The sequence below is a fragment of the Atractosteus spatula genome, chromosome 26 (genome assembly GCF_055471065.1).
Source record: "Atractosteus spatula isolate fAtrSpa1 chromosome 26, fAtrSpa1.hap1, whole genome shotgun sequence".
NCBI classification, from domain to species: domain Eukaryota; kingdom Metazoa; phylum Chordata; class Actinopteri; order Semionotiformes; family Lepisosteidae; genus Atractosteus; species Atractosteus spatula.
Genome location: NC_142731.1, coordinates 10,536,747 through 10,561,147, shown reverse-complemented (window position 1 = coordinate 10,561,147; position 24,401 = coordinate 10,536,747). Strand labels below are relative to the sequence as shown.

The window sequence follows — 24,401 nt, the reverse complement described above, 5'->3', positions numbered from 1 at the left end:
GACAGCTGCCTGCGGGAGGACAGAGGCGTGTGCCAGGCGTGTGTGACTCACCTGCCTCCACGATGGCCGGCTTGTTGCTGGGACACACAGACAGCACCTTCAGCACACGGCTGGTTGTCCACAGCAGCTTCTCGTAGTTGTAGTTGCGCATGATTTGCACTAGCCCTTCAGGGCCACCGTTGGCCAAGATGATCAACTGGGGAAAACAGAGAGACAGCACGGCTGTCAGCTCATGGGCACAGGCTGGCACGCACACTTGGGCACAACCTGGGGGACACGTACAAAGGCACACTGACTAGCACAACACTGTGTGCACCCCACAGAGCTAGAAGAGTACCAACATGAAGACGGGGTGCGAGCAGATCGAGTGCGTTGGTCTGGGAATCCCACCCCACAGGAAGCTGGACCACAGAAGCTCGCGCCTCTCTGACCTCTGGCTCACACACACCTTGCTCTCCTGGTTGCCGTAGGACAGCAGCTGCAGGCAGTCGGTGGTGATGGCCAGGAACTTGGGGTTGCTCTTCTTCAGCAGGGGGACCATGCGCTGCAGACCGTCCGCCAGCCGCACGGCCATCTTGGCGCCCTCCTGGTGCAGCAGCAGGTTGTGCAGAGTGGTGATGGCGTAGAAGAGCACCGACTCCATGGGGGAGCTGGGGGGGGGGGGGGGAGAGACCGTCAGAGGGACCGCAGGGGAGCCACCTGGCACTGAGTGCTCTTGTGGTGGTGGAGTGCTGCTGAGTCGGTATCGACTCATGGCGACCCTATGGACAGCTCCACCGCCACTATCCGTAGGGTTCTCATGCCAGGATAGGGAGGAAGATTGCCAGGCCTTTCTTCCACCCAGATACCGCCAATACTGCTGCTGCCCAGTATGGGTTATTAGAGAACCTTGCACCCGACATGGGACACGAACCCACTACCATGAGATTACGGGCCCCTCAGCTTGTGTATTCCCTCATATGTGCATTAATTTCCGCATGTCCAGAACAAGTATGAAACAGCCAGCTGGCTCGCACGTCATTTCATACAGTAGTGTCCAGCCTGGAGACCCTTCTTACTTCATATCTGTTTAGTGGAGAAAGAATGCAGTGGACTGGCACACACATCATCCATCTGGGGCTACACATTGGTGGACATGGAGGAGAGTCCCCGTTAATTATCAATCAATCATCATCATAATCACAATAATAATAATTCCTCACATTTGTATAGCGCTTTTCTGAACACTCCACTCAAAGCACTTTTTTCCCCACCCCCACCAGTGTGCAGCCCCACCTGGATGATGTTCCAGTCTGCTCCCCACACACCAGCTCTCAGTGGGGAGGAGAACAGAGTGATGAAGCCAGTTCAGAGAAAAGGATCATTAGGACGCCATGATTGGTAAAGACCAGGGGGCAATTTGGCCAGGACACCAGGGTAACACCCCTACTCTTTGTGAAAAACGCCCTGGGATTTTTAATGACCACAGAGAGTCAGGAACTCGGTTTTAAGACTCATCCATAGGACAGCACCTTTTTACAGTCCAGTGTCCCCATCACTATACTGGGGCATTAGGACCCACACAGACCACAGTGTGAGCACCCTCTACTGGCCCCTCTAACACCTCTTCCATCAGCAGCCTCAGCTTTCTCAGGAGTCTCCCATCCAGGTACTGGCCAGGCTCCCACTGCTGAGCTCCAGTGGGCTGCCAGCTATGAGCTGCAGGGTGACAGAGCTGCATGGCTGCTGGTTATCTGTAAAGCGCTTTGAGTGGAGTGTCCAGAGAAGAGCTATACAAGTGTAAGGAATTATTATTTTTAATGACTCAGGAGTCTCAATTATCTGTTATTCATGCCTGGAAACCTCTCCGCCGCCCGATGGGTCAGGGTTGTCCTGCAGGAGACCTGTCGAAGGTGTCTTGGCCCCCCTGCTGCATGCCTGTATGCAGGGCTGCAGCACCCCCTGCTGGCCAGCGGCTGGCGTACCTGAGCATGCGCACCAGGGCAGGGATGCCCCCAGACTTGAAGATGGCCAGCAGCCCCTCGCGCTGGTGCGACAGGTTGTGCAGGATGCTGGCAGTGCAGCGTGCCGTCTCCATGTCGCTGGTGTTCTGCATGGTCCGCACCACCGCCGCCACCATCTGTGGGGACTGCATCAGCACGCGGCGCGACGCGTCCTTCCGCGTCAGCTGGTTCACGATCATCGCCGCCTTGTTCACCACCACCTGGGGGCACAGCGGGCACGGCGGGGTCACACTCGGTCTCCCCCACTGGCACCCCCACTGCCCAGCCAACCAGATACAGTGGAGAACTGCAGTACCAGCTAAATTACAGGGGATCCTCTGGGGGGCCAGACTGTACCAGCCGGGAACTGACTGCCCCTTTCCTTGCTAACAGTGCGAGGAGCTCTTCAATCAGGGAGCAGTCAGGACCTCAGCTTTCCTGGCTGGTACTTTCTGAGGTCTGAACACATGCGGCTACTAAGAGGCAAAACTGTATCAAATTAACTTAATAGCCAAAGTATGAAGAAAGGTTTTTGTTATGTTTTAAAACAAGTAACTGACTGATGAGCACAAACAAAACAAAGCAAGGGACCCACGGTTCTGGTTCGTGGACTGGAATGGGGCCACCGTCGCTGGTGCATAAACTGGTTTTAGGAAACTCTCAACCTACCCTACTGAACACGTGCATGTGCACATGATTGCAGGCGTGTGAGCATGTGAAGGTGTGCACATGTGGGTACAGGTGAGCGCACGAGCGTGAGCACACCCGTGCACGCGTGTACAGCAGACGAGCATGTGCGCAGGTGCAGGAGCACGTGTGGCACCTGGTCGTCGTCGTTCAGCAGCTTGGTGAGCTCCGGCACGGCGCGGGTGGCCAGCTCAGCGTCATCCTGGTAGTTGATGAGGTGGATGATGGCCGTCTTCAGCAGCTGCGAGGGCTCGGCCAGCTTCTGCACGTTGGTCTGCTGGCTGGAGTCGATCTGCGTGGACAGGATGGTCTCCCCCACCACGGTCTCCGGGTACATGGCCGCTCGCACCCGCTGCGCCCGCGTCAGGGCGAGCTGGGACTCCACATCTGTGTGGGCGATGGGGGGTGTGAGCACACACAAACACATGATCATGCATTCCTGCCACCTTAGGGGTGGACTAGACTCCCAGTGAACCACAGCCCTCCGCCCAGAAGTGGGAGTCTTAGCTCAAAGATGAACGGTGCACCACCGAGACATGCAGAGTTGGGGAGACACCAGGCACAAGAGCGCTTTTGGGTTTTTGGGGTGATACTGAGCGTAAGAGCACTGGGGGATCCTGGGATGACACCAAACACAAGAGTGCTGCAAGATTTTGGGGTGACGGAGTGTAATAGTGCTGTGGGATCTTGGGGTGACACCAAATACAAGAGCGCAGCAAGATCTTGGGGTGACATTAAGTGTAAGAACACTATGAGATCTTGGGGTGACACTGAGGATAAGCACTCTATGTGACCTTGGGTTGACACCAAATACAAGAGCACTGTGGGATCTTGGGGTGACGCAGAGCGCGGTGGGGTCCTGCGCTGTACCTGCAGGGCTCTCTGTGGTGTAGGTGGTCGTGGTGATGGTGTAGCCCTTCGTCTCGAACGCGTCTTCGTCTTGGAATCCGCGCATGGAGTGGGCCGTGGTGGAGGTGCCACTGTGGATCCCAGAGTCAATCTGCCACTGGTGCACCTTCTCCGTCGACTCGGTCACTGCGCCCGGAGTGCGGGAGAGGAGAGGAGGAGAACAGGCTCATTTTCTGGATTTCAGGATGAAAAGCTTACTGACAGACAAGACACAGATCAAAGGCTTAACTCTCTAATTTATAACAAAGCTTATATAGACTCTCCTGCTCCCTGCAGGGCAGAGGGCTTAAAGCACTCGTCTCCAAACGTGGACCAATCGTGGTCACGGCCTCACCTTGCATGGCCATCGCAGCCTCCAGGTGTCAGCGTCCAGCCCCTCAGAAGAACCTGCAAGACAAAAGCACCCTGTCAGAGCCGAGAGCGAGCCTCGTGGGCAACGTGTCCTGACCCTGTGTGTTTGCAGAGAGCAGCCTGAGGAAATGGCCACAGGCTCTGAGCCGCTACAGTGCAGTTTGTGCAGGGGGCGAGCCCAGAGACCCTGGGACTGGAATGGCAGTAAATCTCTCTGACAGTTCGGAGCCCATGGCTGTGGGCTGGGCTGAGGAGGCTCCTCCTGTCCCATAGCCTAGGAGGGTGCAACTCGATCCCTGCATGCGCTGTGCTGGGCACTGGGGGTCAGCAAATACCCCCCCCACCCACCCACCCACCAGCCCCCTCTTCCTCCTCCACGCCCGGGCGCACAGGGGAGAGAGGAATGTGAACGCACACTTTAACTCCAAGATTCACTGGAGGGCATAAGTGAAGCTGCAGATTGAGTATTGAAAAAGCAAACACCCTGCAAACTTCACAGCTGAAGACCCGGGCTCACCTAAGCTTCCATCAAACTTTAAAAGAAAAGGCCAAGTCGTTACTCACGAAGCCTTACTGAGGCGATCGGAACACAGGGGCCTGAGGGTGCCCTCTGTCGCCCTCTCTGCAGGAGCAGGCAGCATCTGCGCGCTCCGAATAGCCCAGTGGGAAAGAGCTGAAGTGCCGATCGCAGCCCCGCACCTTCCTGCCTGCTCTTCCCTGGAGAACCCTGACACCGGCTCTCTGCGGCAGCTGCATGATGGGAGCAGAACAGGACTGCCTCCCCCCAGCGCCCCCTATCCTGACTGCCCAAGTACAGCCCGATGCGCGACCTTTGAACCGGGATGCGAATGAAGAGGTTCAGCGTGAGCAGAGCCCATTACATGTGTGCCAGCTCTGCCACTCAGCTGCAGCTATTTGTCATGGAGACTGATCATTCCTTTATTCCCAGAATATTTCCAGATTCGCTTTCACTCCAGCCAGGAACGTCTTCAAAATATGACCCACAGTAACCCCCCCCCACAGTCATGGCAGCAGTCACCCCCAAAGTACGGCCTTCTCACAGACGAGCACAAGGCAGCGCAGCCGCTGCAGAGCACCTCAGAAGCTCTTCCTCTCACGAGCTCTGGAGGGGAGGAAGAGGAAGTCGCCAGGGTCGAGCCCGTTCTCCAGCACTGCAGGCGAGCTGGTCACCACGCAAGCGCCGGGAGAGGAGGCAGCAGTGCAGCGTGCGAGAGACGTGTGCCAGAGCGCAGCACGGCGCTGTGACACTAGAGCTCCCTTAACCTGGAACGAGGGGATTTCCAATGATTCTACAGCTCCTGCTAATTACTGTTGTCATATGTAAATGTTTTGCTGTGCTGTACTGTTTATGGAAAAGAATATGTGCAGCTTGAGCTGTCGAATACCACATGTTTATAGAGGGTATAAGGTATCTCTGCTCCGCTTGCCTCACTATCCCATGAGTGGCTCATCAGGGTTTCCTGTGCAGCTGAGCTCAGACTACTTTGCATTACAAAGCACAGACTTCAAACCACCCCCGAGCAATCAGTATACTGGTCTTTCCAGTCGCCGACGAGGGAACATTCTTCTCCATGTTGCTGGGCATCTGGCGCCATCTGAATTTACAATAATCAGAATGGAGTTTGCTGCAGAGATGAGCTTACAAAATGTGTTTTGGCTTTATGACCTTGCCCTGCGCAAGCCCAGTGCCACCTGCAGGCAAGATTTCCTGCTCATGTGTGTGCCAGAAGAGATCTTGAAGGGCATGATAACAGCTGGCACCCAGGCGGCATTGTTGGCCGGTCTGGGAGCTGAGGCAGGCGTAGGCATCTTTGTCGGGGGGTCTCGAGGCAGCTGCAGACACCCGATCTCCCGGGAGTCCCAGTTCTGGGAAAGTGGACAATCCAACCCAACAGGAAGCCCAGGAGAGGAGAGAGAGGACAGAGCACCAGGACAGGACAGCAGCAACATGCCAGTTTGCTCCGTGTCCCATTTTCCAGTCCGTCCCGCACAGGGAAAAACCTTCAACTCCGCCAGCGCGGCAGTCTGAACCTCATCGGCGTTTGCCAGCTGCCAGCGCTCGTGTGAAAGCTCACACCCGCGGGTGTGCTTCCTCTCTGCACGGCGGCGGCGGCACAGGGCGCCCCCCCCAGCTCGTCGCTGGGACGGAGAGAAACAATCAGAGCTCTGAAGAATCCTCCGACCGTCTGGGAAAACAGTTCGATGATTCTTGCTGGGAGGCGCAGCGTTTCCCCGATGCAGGAGAGCTGCCGAGAGCGTGACCTCCAAACAAACCCCCCTGTGGTTGGCTCCTCCGGAACAGGCTGGCTGTGGAACAAAGCTCGTTGTAGAGTGTGCAGCTTTGTTTTCCCTCTTCTACTGAAAGCAGTAGTTTAAAAATGTGTGACCTGAGAAAAACAGGCTAAGGAATTAATACTTGAGCCTCGTCTCTGAAGCACAGCCTTGCGAAAAGAGGGCTGGTGAGCAGATGAAGCCAGGGGTCTTGAAGACCACTGAGGTACACCGGCCCTGCCAGCCCCCCCTGGTCTGGGTTCCCCAGAGCCACAGCTTCCCCTGAGCAGAATCCAAAACCCCCCTGCACCCCTCTTCTTCCTCACCATCCCCCTGGCCTGAACCCCCTGCACCCCTCTTCTTCCTCACCGTCCCCCCCGCCTGAACCCCCTGCATCCCTCTTCTTCCTCACCATCACCCTGGCCTGAACTGAACCCCCCTGCACCCCTCTTCTTCCTCACCATCACCCTGGCCTGAACCCCCTGCACCCCCTCTTCTTCCTCACCGTCGCCCTGGCCTGAACTGAACCCCCCTGCACCCCTCTTCTTCCTCACCGTCGCCCTGGCCTGAACTGAACCCCCCTGCACCCCTCTTCTTCCTCACCATCGCCCTGGCCTGAACTGAACCCCCCTGCACCCCTCTTCTTCCTCACCGTCGCCCTGGCCTGAACTGAACCCCCCTGCACCCCTCTTCTTCCTCACCGTCGCCCTGGCCTGAACTGAACCCCCCTGCACCCCTCTTCTTCCTCACCGTCGCCCTGGCCTGAACTGAACCCCCCTGCACCCCTCTTCTTCCTCACCATCCCACCAGACTGACTCCACAAAGCAGGAAGTCATGGAGCTGAAAGGGTTCAGTTCCAGCTGCTGCCACCAGCAGGCTGCTGATGACCCCCCTCCTGCGGGTGAGCTTAGTCATGAGGAAACCCACCCCAGAAACCATCATCATCATCACCACCACCACCATGATGCTGTCAGGCTCTGTCAGCTGACCAGACTCCAGAGCACATGGAAAACAGCCCCTGGCAATTTATAACACGAAACTATATGCCATTACCAACAGATTACGCCCCAAAAGATCAAACTTTGCAGAAGCAAACTAAGAGGCTTATCTGCGAATCATCATCAGTCGGACAGGACCGCAGGTGGGAGTAGGGAGCGGCTCTGAGCAATCTTCTTTCACAGGAACCTGCACACTCAGACGCCTGAGGCCTAGAGCTCCTGTCCCACCCATCGCCCCTCCTGCATGACGGCATCGACACATCCCGCAGCCAGCCAGGCGGCGTGAAACTGCTTCGCCAGCGTGTACAAACAAGTCCGGGCTCCCCTAAACCCATCTCCCACAGCTGCGGCGAGAGTCCGGGCTCCTGAGTCACCCCGTGGGCTGGGTGAGTGACTCAGGGCTGCAGCAGCTGTCTCCAGAGGGAGGACTGCGTTATCTCAGTGATGGAGGAGGGAAAGGCTCATTTTGCTGATTACTGCTCATGACCTCGTTATGGTCTCTACCAGGCAGAGAAGAGCTCAGGCTGCACAGATACACAGTATATGATCTGCACTCTCTCAGAGCTCTGGGAGTGGAGCTGCACACACAGGACCTGCAGTGACAGAGCAGGCCAGCAGGGGGCTCACAGCGCCCGGCTGCCAGGCCCAGGCATGGGGGAGAGACCGAGACGCAGAGAGAAGCCTGCCGCCCTGTGAAATTCTCTCTCTGCTTGGCGTTTCACTTTTACTTTGCTGAGCTGCAAGACTTTTAAAATCCAAGTGAAAAACCTGACACCCTTGCCCGACAGGGCAGTCCTGCGCCTGTGCTTGCCCAGGGCTGGAGAAGAAGCCCACCAGCACAGCAAACCACCCTTCTGCACGAGCTAAAAATGCCACCAAAGGCCCACCGAACCGACAAGAGAGGACATGAAGGACACTGCTGCATGGCCTGAGCCCATCGCCATCGTGACGCTGAAGGAGAGCGTGGAGCAGAGTGACTTCGTCTCAGTGGCTGAGCAACAGTAACGGCACCAGTTCTTCCACGGCTTCCGGCACTCCAGCCTGCTGCAGTTTCTGCCAATCACCCACACTTCACTGCTCCTGCCCCGGTCTCGAGAGCTCTTTCATCGGCTGGCTGAAGTGAGGCCTCCTGCGTGGCTCTTGTTTCCAGGTTTCGATTGCAGAAATCTCTGCCCAACTTCAAATCCGAAATTTAAACCACTAAACCACCTTAAGCTGTCATCTGATTCCACAGATAATCTCTTACCTCTGGCTGCAGGGAGGATTTGCCAGGTCACTGACCTGCCACTGGCCACACCTGTCACTGACCACACCAGACCTGCCACTGGCCACACCCACTGCATCACCAGACCTGTCACTGACCACACCCACTGCATCACCACACCTGTCACTGACCATACCTGTCACTGACCACACCAGACCTGCCACTGGCCACACCCACTGCATCACCACACCTGCCACTGACCACACCCACTGCATCACCAGACCTGCCACTGACCACACCTGTCACTGACCACACCAGACCTGCCACTGGCAACACCCACTGCATCACCAGAACTGCCACTGACCACACCAGACCTGCCACTGGCCACACCCACTGCATCACCACATCTGCCACTGACCACACCAGACCTGCCACTGGCCACACCCACTGCATCACCACATCTGCCACTGACCACACCAGACCTGCCACTGGCCACACCCACTGCATCACCAGAACTGCCACTGACCACACCCACTGCATCACCAGACCTGTCACTGGCCACACCCACTGCATCACCAGAACTGCCACTGACCACACCTGTCACTGACCACCACACTCCCCTTAACCACTCTCACTGCCCCAGCAGCATGGAGAGACCCCACAATGTTCTCTCGGAATACTGCAGTTAATGATCTGCTTACAAATGACACGAGTCTTAACCAATGAAGAGCTTCATTCTCTGTTTGGAAGAAATGAAAACTGCACAAACACCACAGTCTGACACTGCTGCTATACACAGCTGCCAGCATGCAGCTCCATGGGCCCCCAGTGTTATTTACTGGAAAACCTCAACCGGCATTTTGTACAAAGAAACTTTGATGAGCAGTCAACAAAACATGCAGTTTAACAAGACTAACACACCTAAGAAACTATATATGAATAAATGGGGCGGAGCGGTGGCTCTGTGGCTCAGGATCTGAGCCCGTGGCTGGAAGGTTGCCGGTTCAAATCCCGTGGCCGGTAGAGGAATCCTACTCCGTTGGGCCCCTGAGCAAGGCCATTAACCCCAGCTGCTCCAGGGGCGCTGTATAGATGGCTGACCCTGCGCTCTGACCCCAAGCTTCTCTGCCTGTCTGTGTGTCTCATGGAGAGCAAGTTGGGGTCTGCAAAAAGACAAATTCCTAATACAAGAAACTGTATATGGCCAATAAAGTGATCTGATCCGAAACCACATTGCCGGCCAAGTTCCAATATTTCTGCTATAAACAGCACGATTGTTTAAGAAGCTGTCCTGTGCTGTTTGTTAGGTGGATAAGAAAGTGCACTTTGATCCTGTCAGAGCAGGAGCAGCTCACACTGGCCTTTACTGGGTTAATCATTGCCCTGTTAGCTGCCTCTTGCTGAGGGCACCTCAGGGAGACTCTCCAGTGCTGATAATGGTGGGTGTGTGCTACTGGGAACGGGAGGCTGAAGTAGAATGCAGTGATAAGCCCTTGGCCATTCCCACACTGAGGCCAGCTCTGACTCGGAGCCACACGGGACCTTTATATGGGCATCATCCACAACGCCAAACCCCAGTCTCCCCTCCTCAGTCCCTGAGGACTGAACACTGTGCAGGCACCAAGAGCGCAGGCAAGCAGAGGGATAGTCACAGAGACTCCTCAGCCCAGCACGTTTGGCGGGGAACTATGAAAAGCCAGACTCATTCTGCACAGAGAACAGCTGGAATTTGCAGCTGCTGACAAACAACACACATCAGGCCTGCGGGAGACTCGCTAGTCTAACAGACACCAGAACTAATCAAAGAGCTGAGCGCTTCCTTCGAAAAAAACACCCGCATACATCTCACTGCCAGACTTCGCAGGTCACCTCAAAATATGCACCCGAGCCCAGAGCAGAGCAGGGCAGCACCCTGGCCTGTAGGGGAGTGGGCGAGACTCTCCAGGTCGGTGAGACATTCCACAGGGCCGGCTGGAATCTGCAGGTTCATCACAAGCGTCTCTAGGGCTCAGCGACGCCGATACCCCTGAACACCAGCGCAGCACTGCCACACCTGCAGAAGCAGATTTTCTTGGAAGGGGAAACGCGCCACTCTTTGTGAGAGCTAAGAAAAGAAAGCAGGCGGAGAGTTTTGAGTGCTCAACAGGCCGCTGGCAGCATGATCTCAGAGAGCTGCTTCTCCACACACTCGGCGTGGAGCGAGAGGGGACAGGACAGCAGCAACCAGCTCAGAGGTGAGGAGGCCGAGGAGAGACACCTCATACAGCCCGTCCCACAACGGCAACTCACCACAACACTGGCGGAAGCACATGGTCTTCCTACAAAGCCCTCAGAATTGTCAGCCCTTTGCATGCAGTTTTGAATCAGACCCAGCCCGGCACTGCAGTGTTTGTCAGCTCCACTTTGTGCTCGGTATTATGTCACATATATCTGACCTCTGCAGGCTGCTCAGATGGTCTAAATGTGGCCTGACAGTGAGTCATCATCCAGCACAGCTGCGATCAGACAAGCTCAACTGCTAAAGGAAAGAGATATTCCAATAAAAAATTGCTCATATTCTGTTTCTTTCCAACATACTGCTCATTAAAATGAAACACTAATTTCCAACCCACAGCTCTATTAATGCTTGATCCTAAGATACCGGACATCCTCTCCGGTCACTGCCGATGGCCATGTGTGGCGGCATCGGCTCCTCCGGCTCTGCAGGCTGGATCCCACAGAACTTCAGAAGCAACAACCCTCCCGAAAACAGGAAAGCGCAGGCTTTTATCTGAGCCATCTCCTCTCTTCTAACCCCATCCATTAACACCGCTGAAAGGAAAACGCAGTAATAGCTCCTGCGCACAGCGATCAGCCCTCTTCCTGTGCCTGTGCTGACACGCTGGCTATTTGCATCGCATATTCCTCATCTGCAATTTGCATTCGCTGTACTTTTCATTCGAGCGAGGGGCAGGACTCTCATTACGGCTCCTCCACGCTCGTTATCCACCGCGTGCCAGAATGACTGTTCTGAAATTGGTCTCCAGGTCCTCCTGACCGCACCTCCTCCTCCGCGCCACGCACCCCGGAACGCGTGTGCTCCGAGGGCGGCAGAATCTGGGAAACCTCAAATCGCTCGGTTCCGCCCAGTCCTGTCGCACACGGAGAAGGGAGAGATGGACAGAAAGTTCATCTGAAGTCTATCAATGCCATAGAAATGGCGTAGATGTGACACCTTCAAGGGGAACTTTAGCTGTGAAGAATACTGGGGAGTTTGAACTGTGATGCGGTGTTTCGCAGGGCCAGGAACAAGCCCGGTCAGTCCACAGGGAGCCTGGGAGGAGCAGCTGCCTCTGGGAAGGAGGTTCTCCTGCAGATTTGCCAGGCAGGGAGAGTGGAGAGGCACTGCTGCCCACCACAGTCCCCCGACAGCTTCACTGCAGCCCATCGCAATGCACAAAGACAGGAGACCGAGATGGAAACCTGGACAAATCGAATGGACGTGATCGCAGTACAGCTGGTGGGATGGGGAGCTGCTGTCCTCCATTAAAACGACGACCCCACTCAATGGCAGCAGGTCGCCTGTACTGCACAGAGCCAGATCACCACTTCCAGTTCGCCTGCGACCACCTCCTGCTCCCGGTGGCCGTACACAGAAGCTGCAGGCACACTAACCCAACACAGCCCAGTCCCATGGTGGCCAGCGGGGACAGTGCTGGGTGTGTCCTGTACTGCAGGGAGCGCAGAATCTCTCAAGCACCTGTGATTCTGATGCACTGGAGAGGGCAGATAAGAACACCGACACAGTCTGGGAGCAGCTCCCTTCCACTTTCTCACTGTGGCCTGATGAAATCCCAGCATCTCTGAGAGACTGCAAAGGAACTGCAGATCACAGTGCCCCACTCCAACTCCCCCTCAGCGCAGCACTAATGGAAGCACTATTAGCACGAGAAGAAAGCACCGCCGGTGTGACGCGGCTCTGCCCTGCAGCCACGGCTCCTGCGCTTCTGGGAACGATGGAGAGGAGATGCTATCAGCCGCCTTTCAGCTCCACACGCACTTGAAGCCACAAATACAGGCAGCCGAGGAACTGTTCTAACTGGTCTGATTCGAAGGCGTCTGGGATGAAAAGGGACCATTATCTTTCATATCCGTGTTGATTAAGAGCAGGGAACATGCTTTTCATCTGGAAACACATCCAGGAAGAAGCTTCCTCACCCCAGCAGGCCTGTGTGCGCTGGAGTGCTCAATCACACAGCAGAAGCAGCCAGTTAGCCACGGTCTCTCTTCATTCATGGTAACTTAAAACGTGCTAATTGAAAGATTCACATTTGTTTTGGGTTTACAAGCTTTTACATTGCACATTACCAAGAAGGCCCAGCTTGAGAGCTGCCGTAGCATTAAAACTGTGGAAGTTTAAGTGTGCATTAGTTTATTAAGACTATTATTAACCTAATTAGCGGTTAAATACACCTACAGTGCTGAAACAGTGAATATCACTCCAATCTCAAAGGCTGAGCGAGGGCGTGGGGGTGGGACTGTGGGACTTCAAATAAAGCACTGCAGGCGCAGGCGGGACGGAGACAGAGAAGCCATCCCGCGCAGGGCAGAGGGCGGACGTGCAGCACGACCAGTCCGATATTCGGCTTCCTCACTCATCGTTCACGAGCAGGCAGGCCATCCTGAGCTCACCTGACCCGACCCGCGCATATATTATCAGAAAGTGGAGAGATTATATAAAAGGAAAACATGAAGACATTTGAGCCAAGAAAAACAAACAGGCAAAAAAGAACCTTTCATTTATTTTGGGTGCATCAATGGCCTATTGTCTGTTTTATACCCAAGAAGAACCACCCAGGTCACCTCTGTGCTCTAACAGGTCAACCTCTGCCCCGTTTCCCAGAATCCCCTCTCCTCAGAAAGGCAGGGAGACGCAGAGAGCAGCCCCCCATAACCCCCAGGGCAACTGCCCAGGCCGGGCAGAGCACAGAGCAGCTCTCCTGTCGGCACTCAAGCCACCAGGGGAGCAGACAGCAGCAATCTAACAAAAATCAACCGTACTCAAGTGCAAAAACAGCCAGAATCCCACTGGGAACCAGAATTCCTGGGATTGTGCTAAGGTTCCGGATGCCTATTCGTTTCTGTTTTGGGAAGTGTCCAGAATGACTCAATGCGCATTTAATGAAATTAGCTTCAGCCAGTTCAAACAGTCACAAGGCATTAGGGCAACGTCTCAGCGCGTTAACAATCCTGCCGAGCTGCCTCGGGGGGCCAGGGGCTCCCCAGAGCAAGAGAGGGAGCCCATACAGCTGCTTCAGCCTGGGGCAGCAGGAGGCGCTCGGGCCATTCCTGAAATAGCACACTGAGCAGAGGCGCAGGCCCGACGGCCCCACCCAGCCCCCAGGTCTCCAGCCTGACCCCCGGAAGAATGGCGCCCACAAAGACGGCTTCGGGCGAGCCCCAGCCGAGCTCACACAGGAACGAGGGGGGTGCGAAATATAATTCAGAATTGCTCACACTTATATAGCTCTTTTCTGGACTCTGCTCAAAGAGCTTTCCAGGTAATGGGGATCCCCTCCACCCTCACCAGTGTGCAGCCCCACCTGGATGATGTGCCAGTCCTTTCGCCACACACCAGCTCTCAGTGGGGAGGAGAGCAGAGTGATGAAGCCAGTTCATAAATGGGGATTATTAGGAGGCCATGATTGGTAAAGGCCAGGGGGAGATTTGACCAGGACACCAGGGTAACACCCCTACTCTTTTCGAGAAACACCCTGGGATGTTTAATGACCACAGAGAGTCAGGACCTCGGTTTTACATCTCATCTGAAGGACGGCGCCTGTCCCTGTCACTATATTGGGGCATTAGGACCCACATGGACCGACACAGATCGCAGGGTGAGCGCCCACTACTGGCCCCACTAACGCCTCTTCCAGAAGCACCCTCAGCTTTCCAAGGAGTCTCCCATCCAGGTACTGGCCAGGCTCACACCTGCTGAGCTCCAGTGGGCTGCAGGGTGACAGAGCTTCTGGCAATGATGACAAAGACCCTGGGAGAAAGTGTCCTGCAGCCATCGCTAGTACCTGCCGATAACACAGGGCACAGAAGCTCAGCCGGGACAGGCCGGGAGGGATGCCTGTGCACAAGCCATCAGGTTACTTAGCCAAGGACACTTGCAGGAGCCAGGGTTTAGAAACAACACAAGAATCACAGCAGCTCCTGGCAGCCAGCACTTGCAGTCAGAATTGTGTTCAACATTTGCAGCTGCAGTAGGAGCTGGGTTGTACTGTGTTCAACAGACTGAGTATCTGACAGTAATTAAATCTGATGTTGTGGAGGGGGGTGGCTCTAAAAATACTCTCTACTACTGATTTTACAGTTTGCTGCGAGGGCACTTAACACAGACATTCTCTCTCAGGATGGTGGAGAGGGATTTAACTCTAGTCTTTATTTCCACATGTATCCTTTTTGATCGACTGTGGTTTCTTCTGGGCAGTTCTGGGCCCGGAAAAGCAGTCCGCTGTCCAGCACACTGGCCCGTTTCCCTGGGTTGAGCAGATGGCCCGGAGCTCTGGGATCTGTTTCTCTGCACAGCTGCAGAAGTGGAATCCAGCTGTTTGCAGCTGCAGCAAAGCAATCAGTGACCCGCTGGGCCAAGCCTGAGCACCAGGGAGCAAAACGACCTTGAAGCCCCTGGCTAACGAGCACACACAGGGAGCATAGGGAAGCAGATAAATGAAACGAGAGTGAGGAGGAAAGTAGGGATGAACAGATGGATGGAGAGACACAGATGGACAGGAGCTGGAGAACAACATCCTTACCTGCAAAAACAGCAGGAACGTCTAAGTCCAAGTGCATCCTCATGCCAGATGAGGGGCCTGCTGAGTTTCGGCCAAGTAGATAAGTGAATCAGCACGAGCGAACCCACGCCACGAGACACCGCGGGCACTGGAGCGTGGCAGAGCAGACAGGCCCGCGCCGGGTGGCACAGCCAGACCCGGCCCTGCGCTTCGCAGGTGATATGCATGAGTGTCTCCCAGGACAGAGCCAGGACGACAGCTCATGAATACTTCAGGGGAATGTGGGCGCTGGCAAGGGGACAGGGGCAGGAGCACAGCTTTTATTCTCTCAGACAGTTAACCAGCTGCTGGCAGCAGGGAGCCCAGCCGCCCTGCTGCGGTCTCACACACCGGAGCTCGTCCTCGTGCACCGCAGGAGAACAGGAGCTCAGGAGCTCAGATCTCCCTTGGATGACCCAGGAAGCGAAACAGAAACTAACTAGTAATAAATAGAATACAAAGGAACAGGTAATAGGTTTATTCCATGCTGAAAAGAGAAGAAAGAAAACACAACGTTTCGGCCGTGGAGCCTTCTTCAGGTGTGAGTAAAAACCTGAATAAATAGAACACATCCTTACAAACTGCTTCACCCGGGTAGTGGGATGCTTAAATGATCCAATCCCAGGAAAACTCCACTGCACAACAGTTTAAGCCATTCCAGGTTTTACCAGCCGCATAAACCACACTGAGCTCGTCAGGCGAGTGGATGACTTCAAGCTCCACAACCACCTCAGGCCCTCAGGACACAAGGGCACTTAGGACTAACAACAGGAAGCACTTCTCTCACACAGAGAGTGAGGGAGCCAGTCTAGAGCAAAGCCCCGGCCCCGTCGCACAGAGAGCCGGTCTAGAGCAAAGCCCAGCCCCGTCGCACAGAGAGCCGGTCTAGAGCAAAACCCAGCCCCGTCGCACAGAGAGCCGGTCTAGAGCAAGCCCCGGCCCCGTCGCACAGAGAGCCGGTCTAGAGCAAGCCCCGGCCCCGTCGCACAGAGAGCCGGTCTAGAGCAAAGTCCAGCCCCGTCGCACAGAGAGCCGGTCTAGAGCAAAGTCCAGCCCCGTCGCACAGAGAGCCGGTCTAGAGCAAAGTCCAGCCCCGTCGCACAGAGAGCCGGTCTAGAGCAAAACCCAGCCCTGTCGCACAGAGAGCCGGTCTAGAGCAAAGTCCAGCCCCGTCGCACAGAGAGCCGGTCTAGAGCAAAGTCCAGCCCCGTCGCACAGAGAGCCGGTCTAGAGCAAAACCCAGCCCTGTCGCACAGAGAGCCGGTCTAGAGCAAAGCCCAGCCCTGTCGCACAGAGAGCCGGTCTAGAGCAAAGCCCAGCCCTGTCGCACAGAGAGCCAGTCTAGAGCAAACCCCCAGCCACTGCCATCCAGGCTGATCTGGACAAGATACAGGGATCAACCAGTAGTTTGCAAGTAGAAAAATCTGCTTTACAGTCTCCTCTCATTTGCAACCACTGTAACTGTATTCTTCTAGAAATGAAAGCGAAGGTCCCAGCACCTGAAACTGGCAGCAGAACACCTATTCTCATCTGTCCCCCACCCCCTAGCAGAGCAAAGCGTTTCTCATGCTGGTCTGTAGACAGAACCCCCTCTCACCAGAAGATGAAGCTCTCGTCTGTTCTGCTGTCAACTCGAACCCCAGAAACGCAGAGACAGGGGTGCTTGAACCCCCTGCGTGTACTGGGTATGGACACGCCCCAGGACACCAGGGGGACTCGCACACCCAGCAGGGCAGCTAGGGGACATGAAGAAAGATGAGGGCAGAAGTGTATGGGAATGAAACAAAGGGATAAATATTAATTAATTTGGGATTCTGGCAATTCGCACCCATCGCCACAGGGACCTGGGAAGCATGAGGAGAGGTTTTGTTCTCCTGTCCTCTTTCCACAAACAGGGGTAAGAGAGAGACTTCAGGGACAGTCAGCATGGAACGAAGACACTTTCAGACTTTGAAATACAATTTGAAAGAAAACACATGCTCACATGAGGCATGGCAGCCAAACATGCAGGAGTTCCACTCCACAGCTCTCTGCAGAACCCTGCTTTGGCCAGAATTGAATCATTTAATTGACATCTTTCAGGATCGGTGTGTCTTAGTTATACGGCAGTGGAGAGCACTGGGCTGGCTCAGAGTAACCCAGCTCCAGCTCTCCTCTAGCTCAGATAAGAGTTTATCTCCATGTTACCGGAAAGTAGGATCATTACTAATTGGGTTTCTGACGTTGGGAAACAAGCGCCGGTGATAATTTTATCATTGTGAGCAGGAAATGATGTTTCCACTGGATCACAATGGCCAAACAGGTCTGGGACAGGAGGCACTCTCAGATCGAGGCAGACATGGAGCTGGGGAGCTGCGAGAGAGGAGGGGCAGAGATTTCCAGGGAGCTTTATTGAAAGGCGCGGGGGCTCGGAGGGTCATGCAAATACAACTCTCACACCTCCCGAACTCAGCTCGGCACTGGGAAGGACTGGGAAGAGCTGTACCCCAGAGCCAAAGGAATTGAGAGCTGGGAGACCCCAGAGGCACAGAGGACAGAGAAGAAGAGCACGAGAGCACTGAGCGCCTTGAGTGAGAGAGAAGCAGAAAGCAAGAGGGATGCTGAGTGGAGCTGGCAGCAGGCTCAAGATCCTGACTGGAGCCCATGAGAGACATAGGGATTAATACACACAAAGGCGCTCGCTGTCGCACACAGCACAGTCCAGTGGGGGATCTTCTCCTTCACCTGCCCCTCGACCTCTGCCCCCCAAAGCCTAACCCAGCTCTCCACTGTAGACAATAATGCCAGAACGACACCGGCGCCCAGCAGGCATGGAGCAGACTGCGTCCTCACACCCCACTCCACGCCTGGGGGCCAGATACCAGAAGCCCTTCTGTCCTGCACCTCCGTCTAAGAGGCAGTCCCCCAGCTGCAACTCCACCAGCAAAGCACCCTGCCTTTCCTCCTCCAGAGGGATGTGACTGACCCTCGGAGATCTTCTCGTCACTCCTGACTGCGAACGATTCAGTTGCCCGCTGTCTGTCCCGGCCCCTCCCCAGATCCGCAGGAAGAGCTCTCACGTGCTCCTTCCAAGTTTGCCGCTGGGATTCACGGTGCGGGGGGGGGGGGGGGGCTCTGCACGCCAGGCCAGAGGGCTCACGGCTTGTCTTTGGGGTCCCGAGTCCCCGTGTCTAAAAGGGGCCAGCGGCTCAGCTGATCCAGGTCTCCACACAAGGGAAGCGTCTCCGTTACATCCATTAGTCAATTCCCAACCATCAGAGGCCAACGAGCAGACACTAATTAGGCCAGTCATGCTTTCTAGCAAAAATCAATAGGGCTCCTCTGAAGATCCTGGGCTTTCTCTTTCTAATGTTTCACAAAGCAGCGACCTTCACTTCCAAACGCTCTGTGCAAAGGGAGTGAGAGGCAGTGCCGTGGAACACAAACCACACGGAAACAGTCAAACCAGCACAGCCAGAACCTCAGACGCAGCGAATTAAGCTGAATTACACCCCCACTGCTGGAGCCAGTGCAGCACAGCCATCGGGTTTGTGGCTCCATTATAAAACAGGGAACGCGTGTGAAGGGCAGAGGGCACCTGCTGTGTGGCGTGCTGTGCTGTCAATGCTGGGCGATGCAAGAGCGAGACATCCACGCTGGGTACAGCTGTCAACACCCGTGGCCTCGGACTGAGAACAGCAGCCCACCGACGCACAGCTTGTGTCCGATATCCCCTGCCTGTACAGTCCCCAACGTGGCCCCCAAATGCCCCCGATGTCCCCCACAGCGTGTACAATGTAAAGACTTTTCAACCGTTAGAAACCACATTTCTGTATTAAACTGGGAGACCCGAGAGTGTCCAGACCCATTATGCACTGTCCGCTAGGACTTTGCTGTCCTCCACAGGACATCCCAGGGAAATCAGGCTGTACCATTTTCTTCGGGGTGGGGGGGGGGGAACAGTGGGGAGCTCCACTTCCCAGAGGTGCAACAGACACTCTGTGCTTTCCCCCCCCTTCATTTGCTACAATAGTGGACCAACCTGCTGCCGGTTCACCTGGGAGAGCTGCTGGCGGCCCTGAGGTCTTGTGCTCTGAGAAACAGGGAACAGGGGGCTAGAGAGATTGACATCTCAGGGTCCGGGAAACAGAGGAGGACGAGGTCATGAGTCTGGGTTCTGATTACCAGCATCAACAGGCATTCATTTGGGTGCAGCTTTAAAACCCTACGGATTAGCCGAGCGGCGCTATGTTAATCTGCACGGAGAAGACTGCTGCTCCCAGATAAGGAGATTCCCCAGGGCTTTGTTCGCGGTCCGATGGGGATTAGACGATCTGCTGTTAAAGCTGCACCGAGCTCTGGGGAGGGGTGGCGACACGCTACGGAGGAGCCCGGGAAGGTGCAGCCGATAGCAGACTCCTCCACGGCTCCCGAGAGCCAGTCTCCTCCCATCCTCGGGCGCCCAGTTTAAACCAACGCCCCGCGGGAAATAAAAACCCCTCTCCTGGCCTTGAAATCCACAAACGCGGTTTTCTTTTCCCTGAGCTTTCAGGACGAGTCCGACACAGACACCTGGACGCTGGCACGTCCTCCGCGGGTCTCTGTGGGAGAGCGGGCCCTGGCTCCGGGCTCAAGCGCAGAGATATCACCCGCCTGCCGCTGCTCGAAGAGGGAGAGATTAGTGCTCAATGCCCAACACGCACATCTGCACCGAGAGGCTCTGCTGGAGAGGGGATTTGCTGAATGGGACTCCTGAAAGCAGTGACAGAACCTATTAAACACAACAATTAAAAAACGACAGCCCTGTTAAGGAGCTCATCTGCTCCCCCCCCTCCACACACACAAACAGCACATTTGCTGAACGGAGAAGAGTATTTAATAGCTGACAGCTTCCTAACGCCGGGCCATACCCAGGAGCCCCTGCAAGAGCTAAGGTCCACGCAGAAAATAACAGGCAGCAGAGGTTACCCCAATCCTGGCAGGGAACATGGCCCCGCCAAGGGACTTTAGTGCCCCAGGCTTCATCAGTAGATCTCACTAACGAGCAGAGGCTCCAGAGTCATGCCAGGATCGGCATGGCGGGGTAATGATTTAATTAATGCAATTAAGTTGGATCGGGTAGCCCAAAGACGAGCCGAAACGGCAGCCGGTGTCGACGAGCCCTGGCCTGTTCCCACCACACTCCAGCAGGCTCTGCTGAGGTTCTGGGCTGCCACGCCCCATAAAGAGCAGCCCTCCAGCGTCACCTTCAACATGTGTCAACAGACGCGCCGACACACAAGGAGAACGACGTACAGTAGCGCAGGGCTTGATGGAGCCCGCATGGGGAATTAAGAAGCTTTTAGCGTCACTGTGCTCATGTCCAAGCCTCCCCTGAAAAGATCTGTGCAGTTTTATTTATTTAAACTGGCAGCCCTGGGAAATATTAACCTATATAGAGCGAACAGGCCTGCTGTCAGCTGCGCTTGTCCTGCAGGAGGAACTGGCGAGTCTCACAGTGACAGCTGTGGCCTCCCCCCCGCGCTGGCCCTCTGACTGCAGCCTCAGGCCAGCTGACCTGCCGAGACGTGGCTTTAATGTGAAACACTGAGCTGTTTGGCCACCTTCCGAAAACCGCCGAGAGCCACTCCACTGCTCTGGAGAGGCTCCGATCGGGGTGTTGACCAGCACCCCCGCGGGGCAGGAGCGACGCCTGACCGCGGCAGAGCTGGATTCTCGCCAGCCCCGGCGCTCTGCGCTGGCAGCCGCTAGCTGGCGTCGCCTCGGTCACACACGATGTGAATCCGAACCCGACTGCGACTGCAAGCTGGTGGACACCGTGCACACGAAGGCTCACAGACACTGAGCGAGTGTGAGCGCTGTGTCCTAGCTAACAGTGGGATGAAATCGCTGTGTGACTGGACATGCCTCTCCTGCTGATGGACATATCAAGACGCCCCAGAGCCACATCGCAGAGCTCCCCCTCCCCCCAGAGGAGTCAAGTCCGCAGCTTGCTTCCTCTCTCCATCCTCCTCCTTGCTCCTCTGAAGAATCCGGGACCTCTGGGGTCCCCTCGCACAGCTGCTCAACAGGGAAGAGATGAGCTCTCTCGCGCACGTGGAGGAGATCGAACCGCGGTGACAGGGGCAGAGGGCACCTGGGGCCCCCGAACCCACAAACTGCCTCACCGAGCCCACTGCTGCTCCTGGGCAAGAGGAGCCATCAGCATGCCACCTCAGAACAGATCACTTTATTGGCCCTATACAATTTCTTGCATTAGGAATTTGTCTTTTCACAGGCCCCAGCTTGCTTTCCATGAGACACACAGACAGGGAGAGAGGCTTGGGGTCAGAGCGCAGGGTCAGCCATTTATACAGCACCCCTGGAGCAGCTGGGGTTAAGGGCCTTGCTCAGGGGCCCAACGGAGTAGGATTCCGCGGGATTTGAACTGGCAGCCTTCCAGCCACAAGTGCAGATCCTGAGCCACAGAGCCACTGCACCTGCCCCACAGAACAGCGGGTATGCCAGTAGTGGGCTCAGCAGCTGCCCCCCCACAGTAGAGACCAGCGCCGCCCCAGGTACAGAGGGAGTTCGGTCCCTGGAGGAAGCCTGTCAGGCCATCCCACCAGCACCGGCACCAGCGCGCAGGTGTAACACCTCACGGTCCCAGACAAGCCCGCCAGTCCGACAGGAAAGGGTCACCCCTTCCTCCCAGCGCAAGAGGCAGGCAGGCAGGCTCTGCTGTGGCCGCGAAGGGTCAAGAGTTCACAGCTGCCTCCTGCCTCAGTCCTCTCTGTGCCTCCGCAGCCCCCGGTCGCTGCTCTGGAGGCGCCGACTGCAGCTCCGGGATGGAATGAGTGGAATGCGCCGCCCCCTCGCGCAGAGGGTCCTGCCAGCCGCGTGCGCTTCTCCCGCAGCTCCGTCAGCCTCACAGCATCGGATCTCCGACTCAAAACAAGACAGGCTTGATTTAAGGACTTCACCACCCCGACCCCCCCCTGCGCGGAGGAGCCCCTGCGCGCTTCGCTCTCGTCACTCGTCAACAGCCCGTCCGAGCTGGCGGATCTTCCGCGTCAACAAGACCAGGTCGACACACTTCCCCCGCCCCGCAGGCGCCGAGACTCCCGTCTAAGGTGGACAAGTCTGGACGGGTTTATAATCGTGTAATCACTGCATACAGAGAAGAGGAACGCTAACCGAGGCGCCCGCACCACTGGTGTCGCTGAAGGTTCAAACCGCCCCAGAGCACAGAGGGGGTGGGAGGTCCGGTTCGGGGACGGTCTGCCGCCCGTGGGGGTGGGGCTTGTTTACATTGTGACCAGTCCGGCCGCTCGGAACAGCCTCCCCTACAGCCAGCTCCACCAAGAGCCGCAACAACGTGCAGGCGCTCACGACAAAGGCGGAGAAGCGGGGGACATCACTCTGGAATCAGAACTGTAGCCCCAAGGGCTGGACGACTTATGCACAAGATAAACTGGAGACTTCAAAACTGCGGGTGATAATGTAGTGCGACTTATTAAAGGGACTGGAAATTCACACATCAAATGTCGCTAGTCAGTCGGGCAAAGCCAGGGGAAGTTGACAAAATGTAACTTCTGTGCGGCGCCCCCCCCCGGGAGGCAGGGAGAGGCGCGCTTCCGTCTGCACCAGTGCGCGCCCCCCCCCCAGCTGCTCCCACAATTGCTCACCGCGACGGGTGGGCGCGCCTCACCGCCCGGAGCACACGGGTGTGCGCGGCAGTCCGGACAGGAAGAGCAGCCCAGCTCAAGCACAGCCACACAATGAGGACAGCTCGGCGGAGCCGAACTGCGCTGCGGAGTGCAGCCAGGGACGAGCCCAACAAACTCCGGTGTAGTAGGGGAGAGCTCCCGCCCTCGGTAAACCGCGCACTGTAACTCTTCCAGCCTATTTCTGCTCAACACGTCGGATCGCCGCTCAGATTTACAATGTTGCAACTTTCTCCAGCTGTGTGGACCGGGAAAACTCCCCGCACACGCCAGCTGCCCACAGCCCGGCAGCGCCCCACCTGTCTCCCAAGAAGAGCCGAAACAGCTCCCATTCAGACACGGAGTCTCGCCTGTAGCTGCACAGTTACTGGCCATCTTAATGCTCAAGCCAGTGACAGCTGCCGAGACCGTCCTCAAAGTTTCCACACACCGGCGCAACATTTTCTTTCTCCTTCCCTTTCCTTCTCGGAATAATAACACAAGCGACACCCCGGATAGAGATCGCACTGGAAAAGGAGACAGACACCGATAAGCAAGACGTTCACATTATCCAAACAGCAGGCTGAAAACAAACACCGTTCCCACATTTCAACAGACCGCAAGCAGCCGCATCAGGGAGAAACTGGAAAGCCCGAGCCCCTACCGAAGCGCTCGCACAGAAGTACAGACCGCATCCTCGTTTAGTACGAACACTGGCCGTCGCTCAGGAGAAAAAAGACAGTTAAACATTCTCTACCTTTGGAAAAAGATAGTCGATCTCGTCCGTGAATCCAGGAACTCGGCGAACGGGGTAAAAAAAAAAGTTTGTTGCACAGCGTTTCCGCCACAAACCCCCACAACCACCAGACTCCGGACTCGACTGAACAATAACCGAGAGACAGCAGCGCTCTCCTCCAGACACCGCCCACACTGCCTCTGCCCGCCCACGGCTCGGAATCCGTGCGCCCATTGGGCGTTAGGGCAGTAAGGGTGTGTCCCAGCGCTAGATGAGTGGCAGGAATGTGGCCAATCGCTCTTAAGATAAAACCAGCGGAGCGCTCAGTCTTGACGTCAATCATCTCTGCTCAACAAAGACCCGCCCTTCAAAGCTTTTCATTGGTTTCTGGCGTGTGGGGGCGTGCACGGGGGGGCGTGTGTTACACAAGGCGTTGTCACCTCTCTCCACAATGCCCCGCCCCCTCGTGTTTTTCTCTCGTGAGATCAGGATACCTAGGAAAGGTAAAGTGGAAATGAGCCACACCTGTGTGACGTGATGAAACTGTGCCCAGACAGGTAGTGAGTCACAGGCCTGCTGGTAAATGAACACAGTCTCAACGCCATTAGTACTGCCCCTTGTTATCACGAACAGAAATAGACTTACGACCTTATGAACCCTTCAATATGACCTTTATCCGCTTGTGTTGACCAGAAGCTTTGAGGTCGTGTTTTCTGCCCCGTGCTGAAGAGAGATGAAACTCGTGCTCCCAGCAAAGCCA

At 55.9% G+C, this 24,401-nt stretch overlaps 1 protein-coding gene across 1 annotated transcript in view; it reads right to left on the bottom strand.

Annotated features, from left to right (window-relative positions):
- Positions 1–23,819, bottom strand: part of LOC148814855 (junction plakoglobin a-like) — a 30,434-nt gene extending 6,615 nt beyond the window's left edge. Inside the window, exons 1-7 of the mRNA XM_088906282.1 lie at positions 23,663–23,819; positions 3,913–3,965; positions 3,540–3,704; positions 2,806–3,056; positions 1,965–2,203; positions 449–650; positions 52–196 (exon numbers count right to left, since the gene is read on the bottom strand). Of these exons, the coding sequence (XP_088762408.1) occupies positions 52–196; positions 449–650; positions 1,965–2,203; positions 2,806–3,056; positions 3,540–3,704; positions 3,913–3,925 (1,015 nt within the window). The 5' untranslated portion in view covers positions 3,926–3,965; positions 23,663–23,819. The remainder of the gene's footprint in view (positions 1–51; positions 197–448; positions 651–1,964; positions 2,204–2,805; positions 3,057–3,539; positions 3,705–3,912; positions 3,966–23,662) is intronic.
- Between the last annotated feature and the right edge of the window lie 582 nt (positions 23,820–24,401).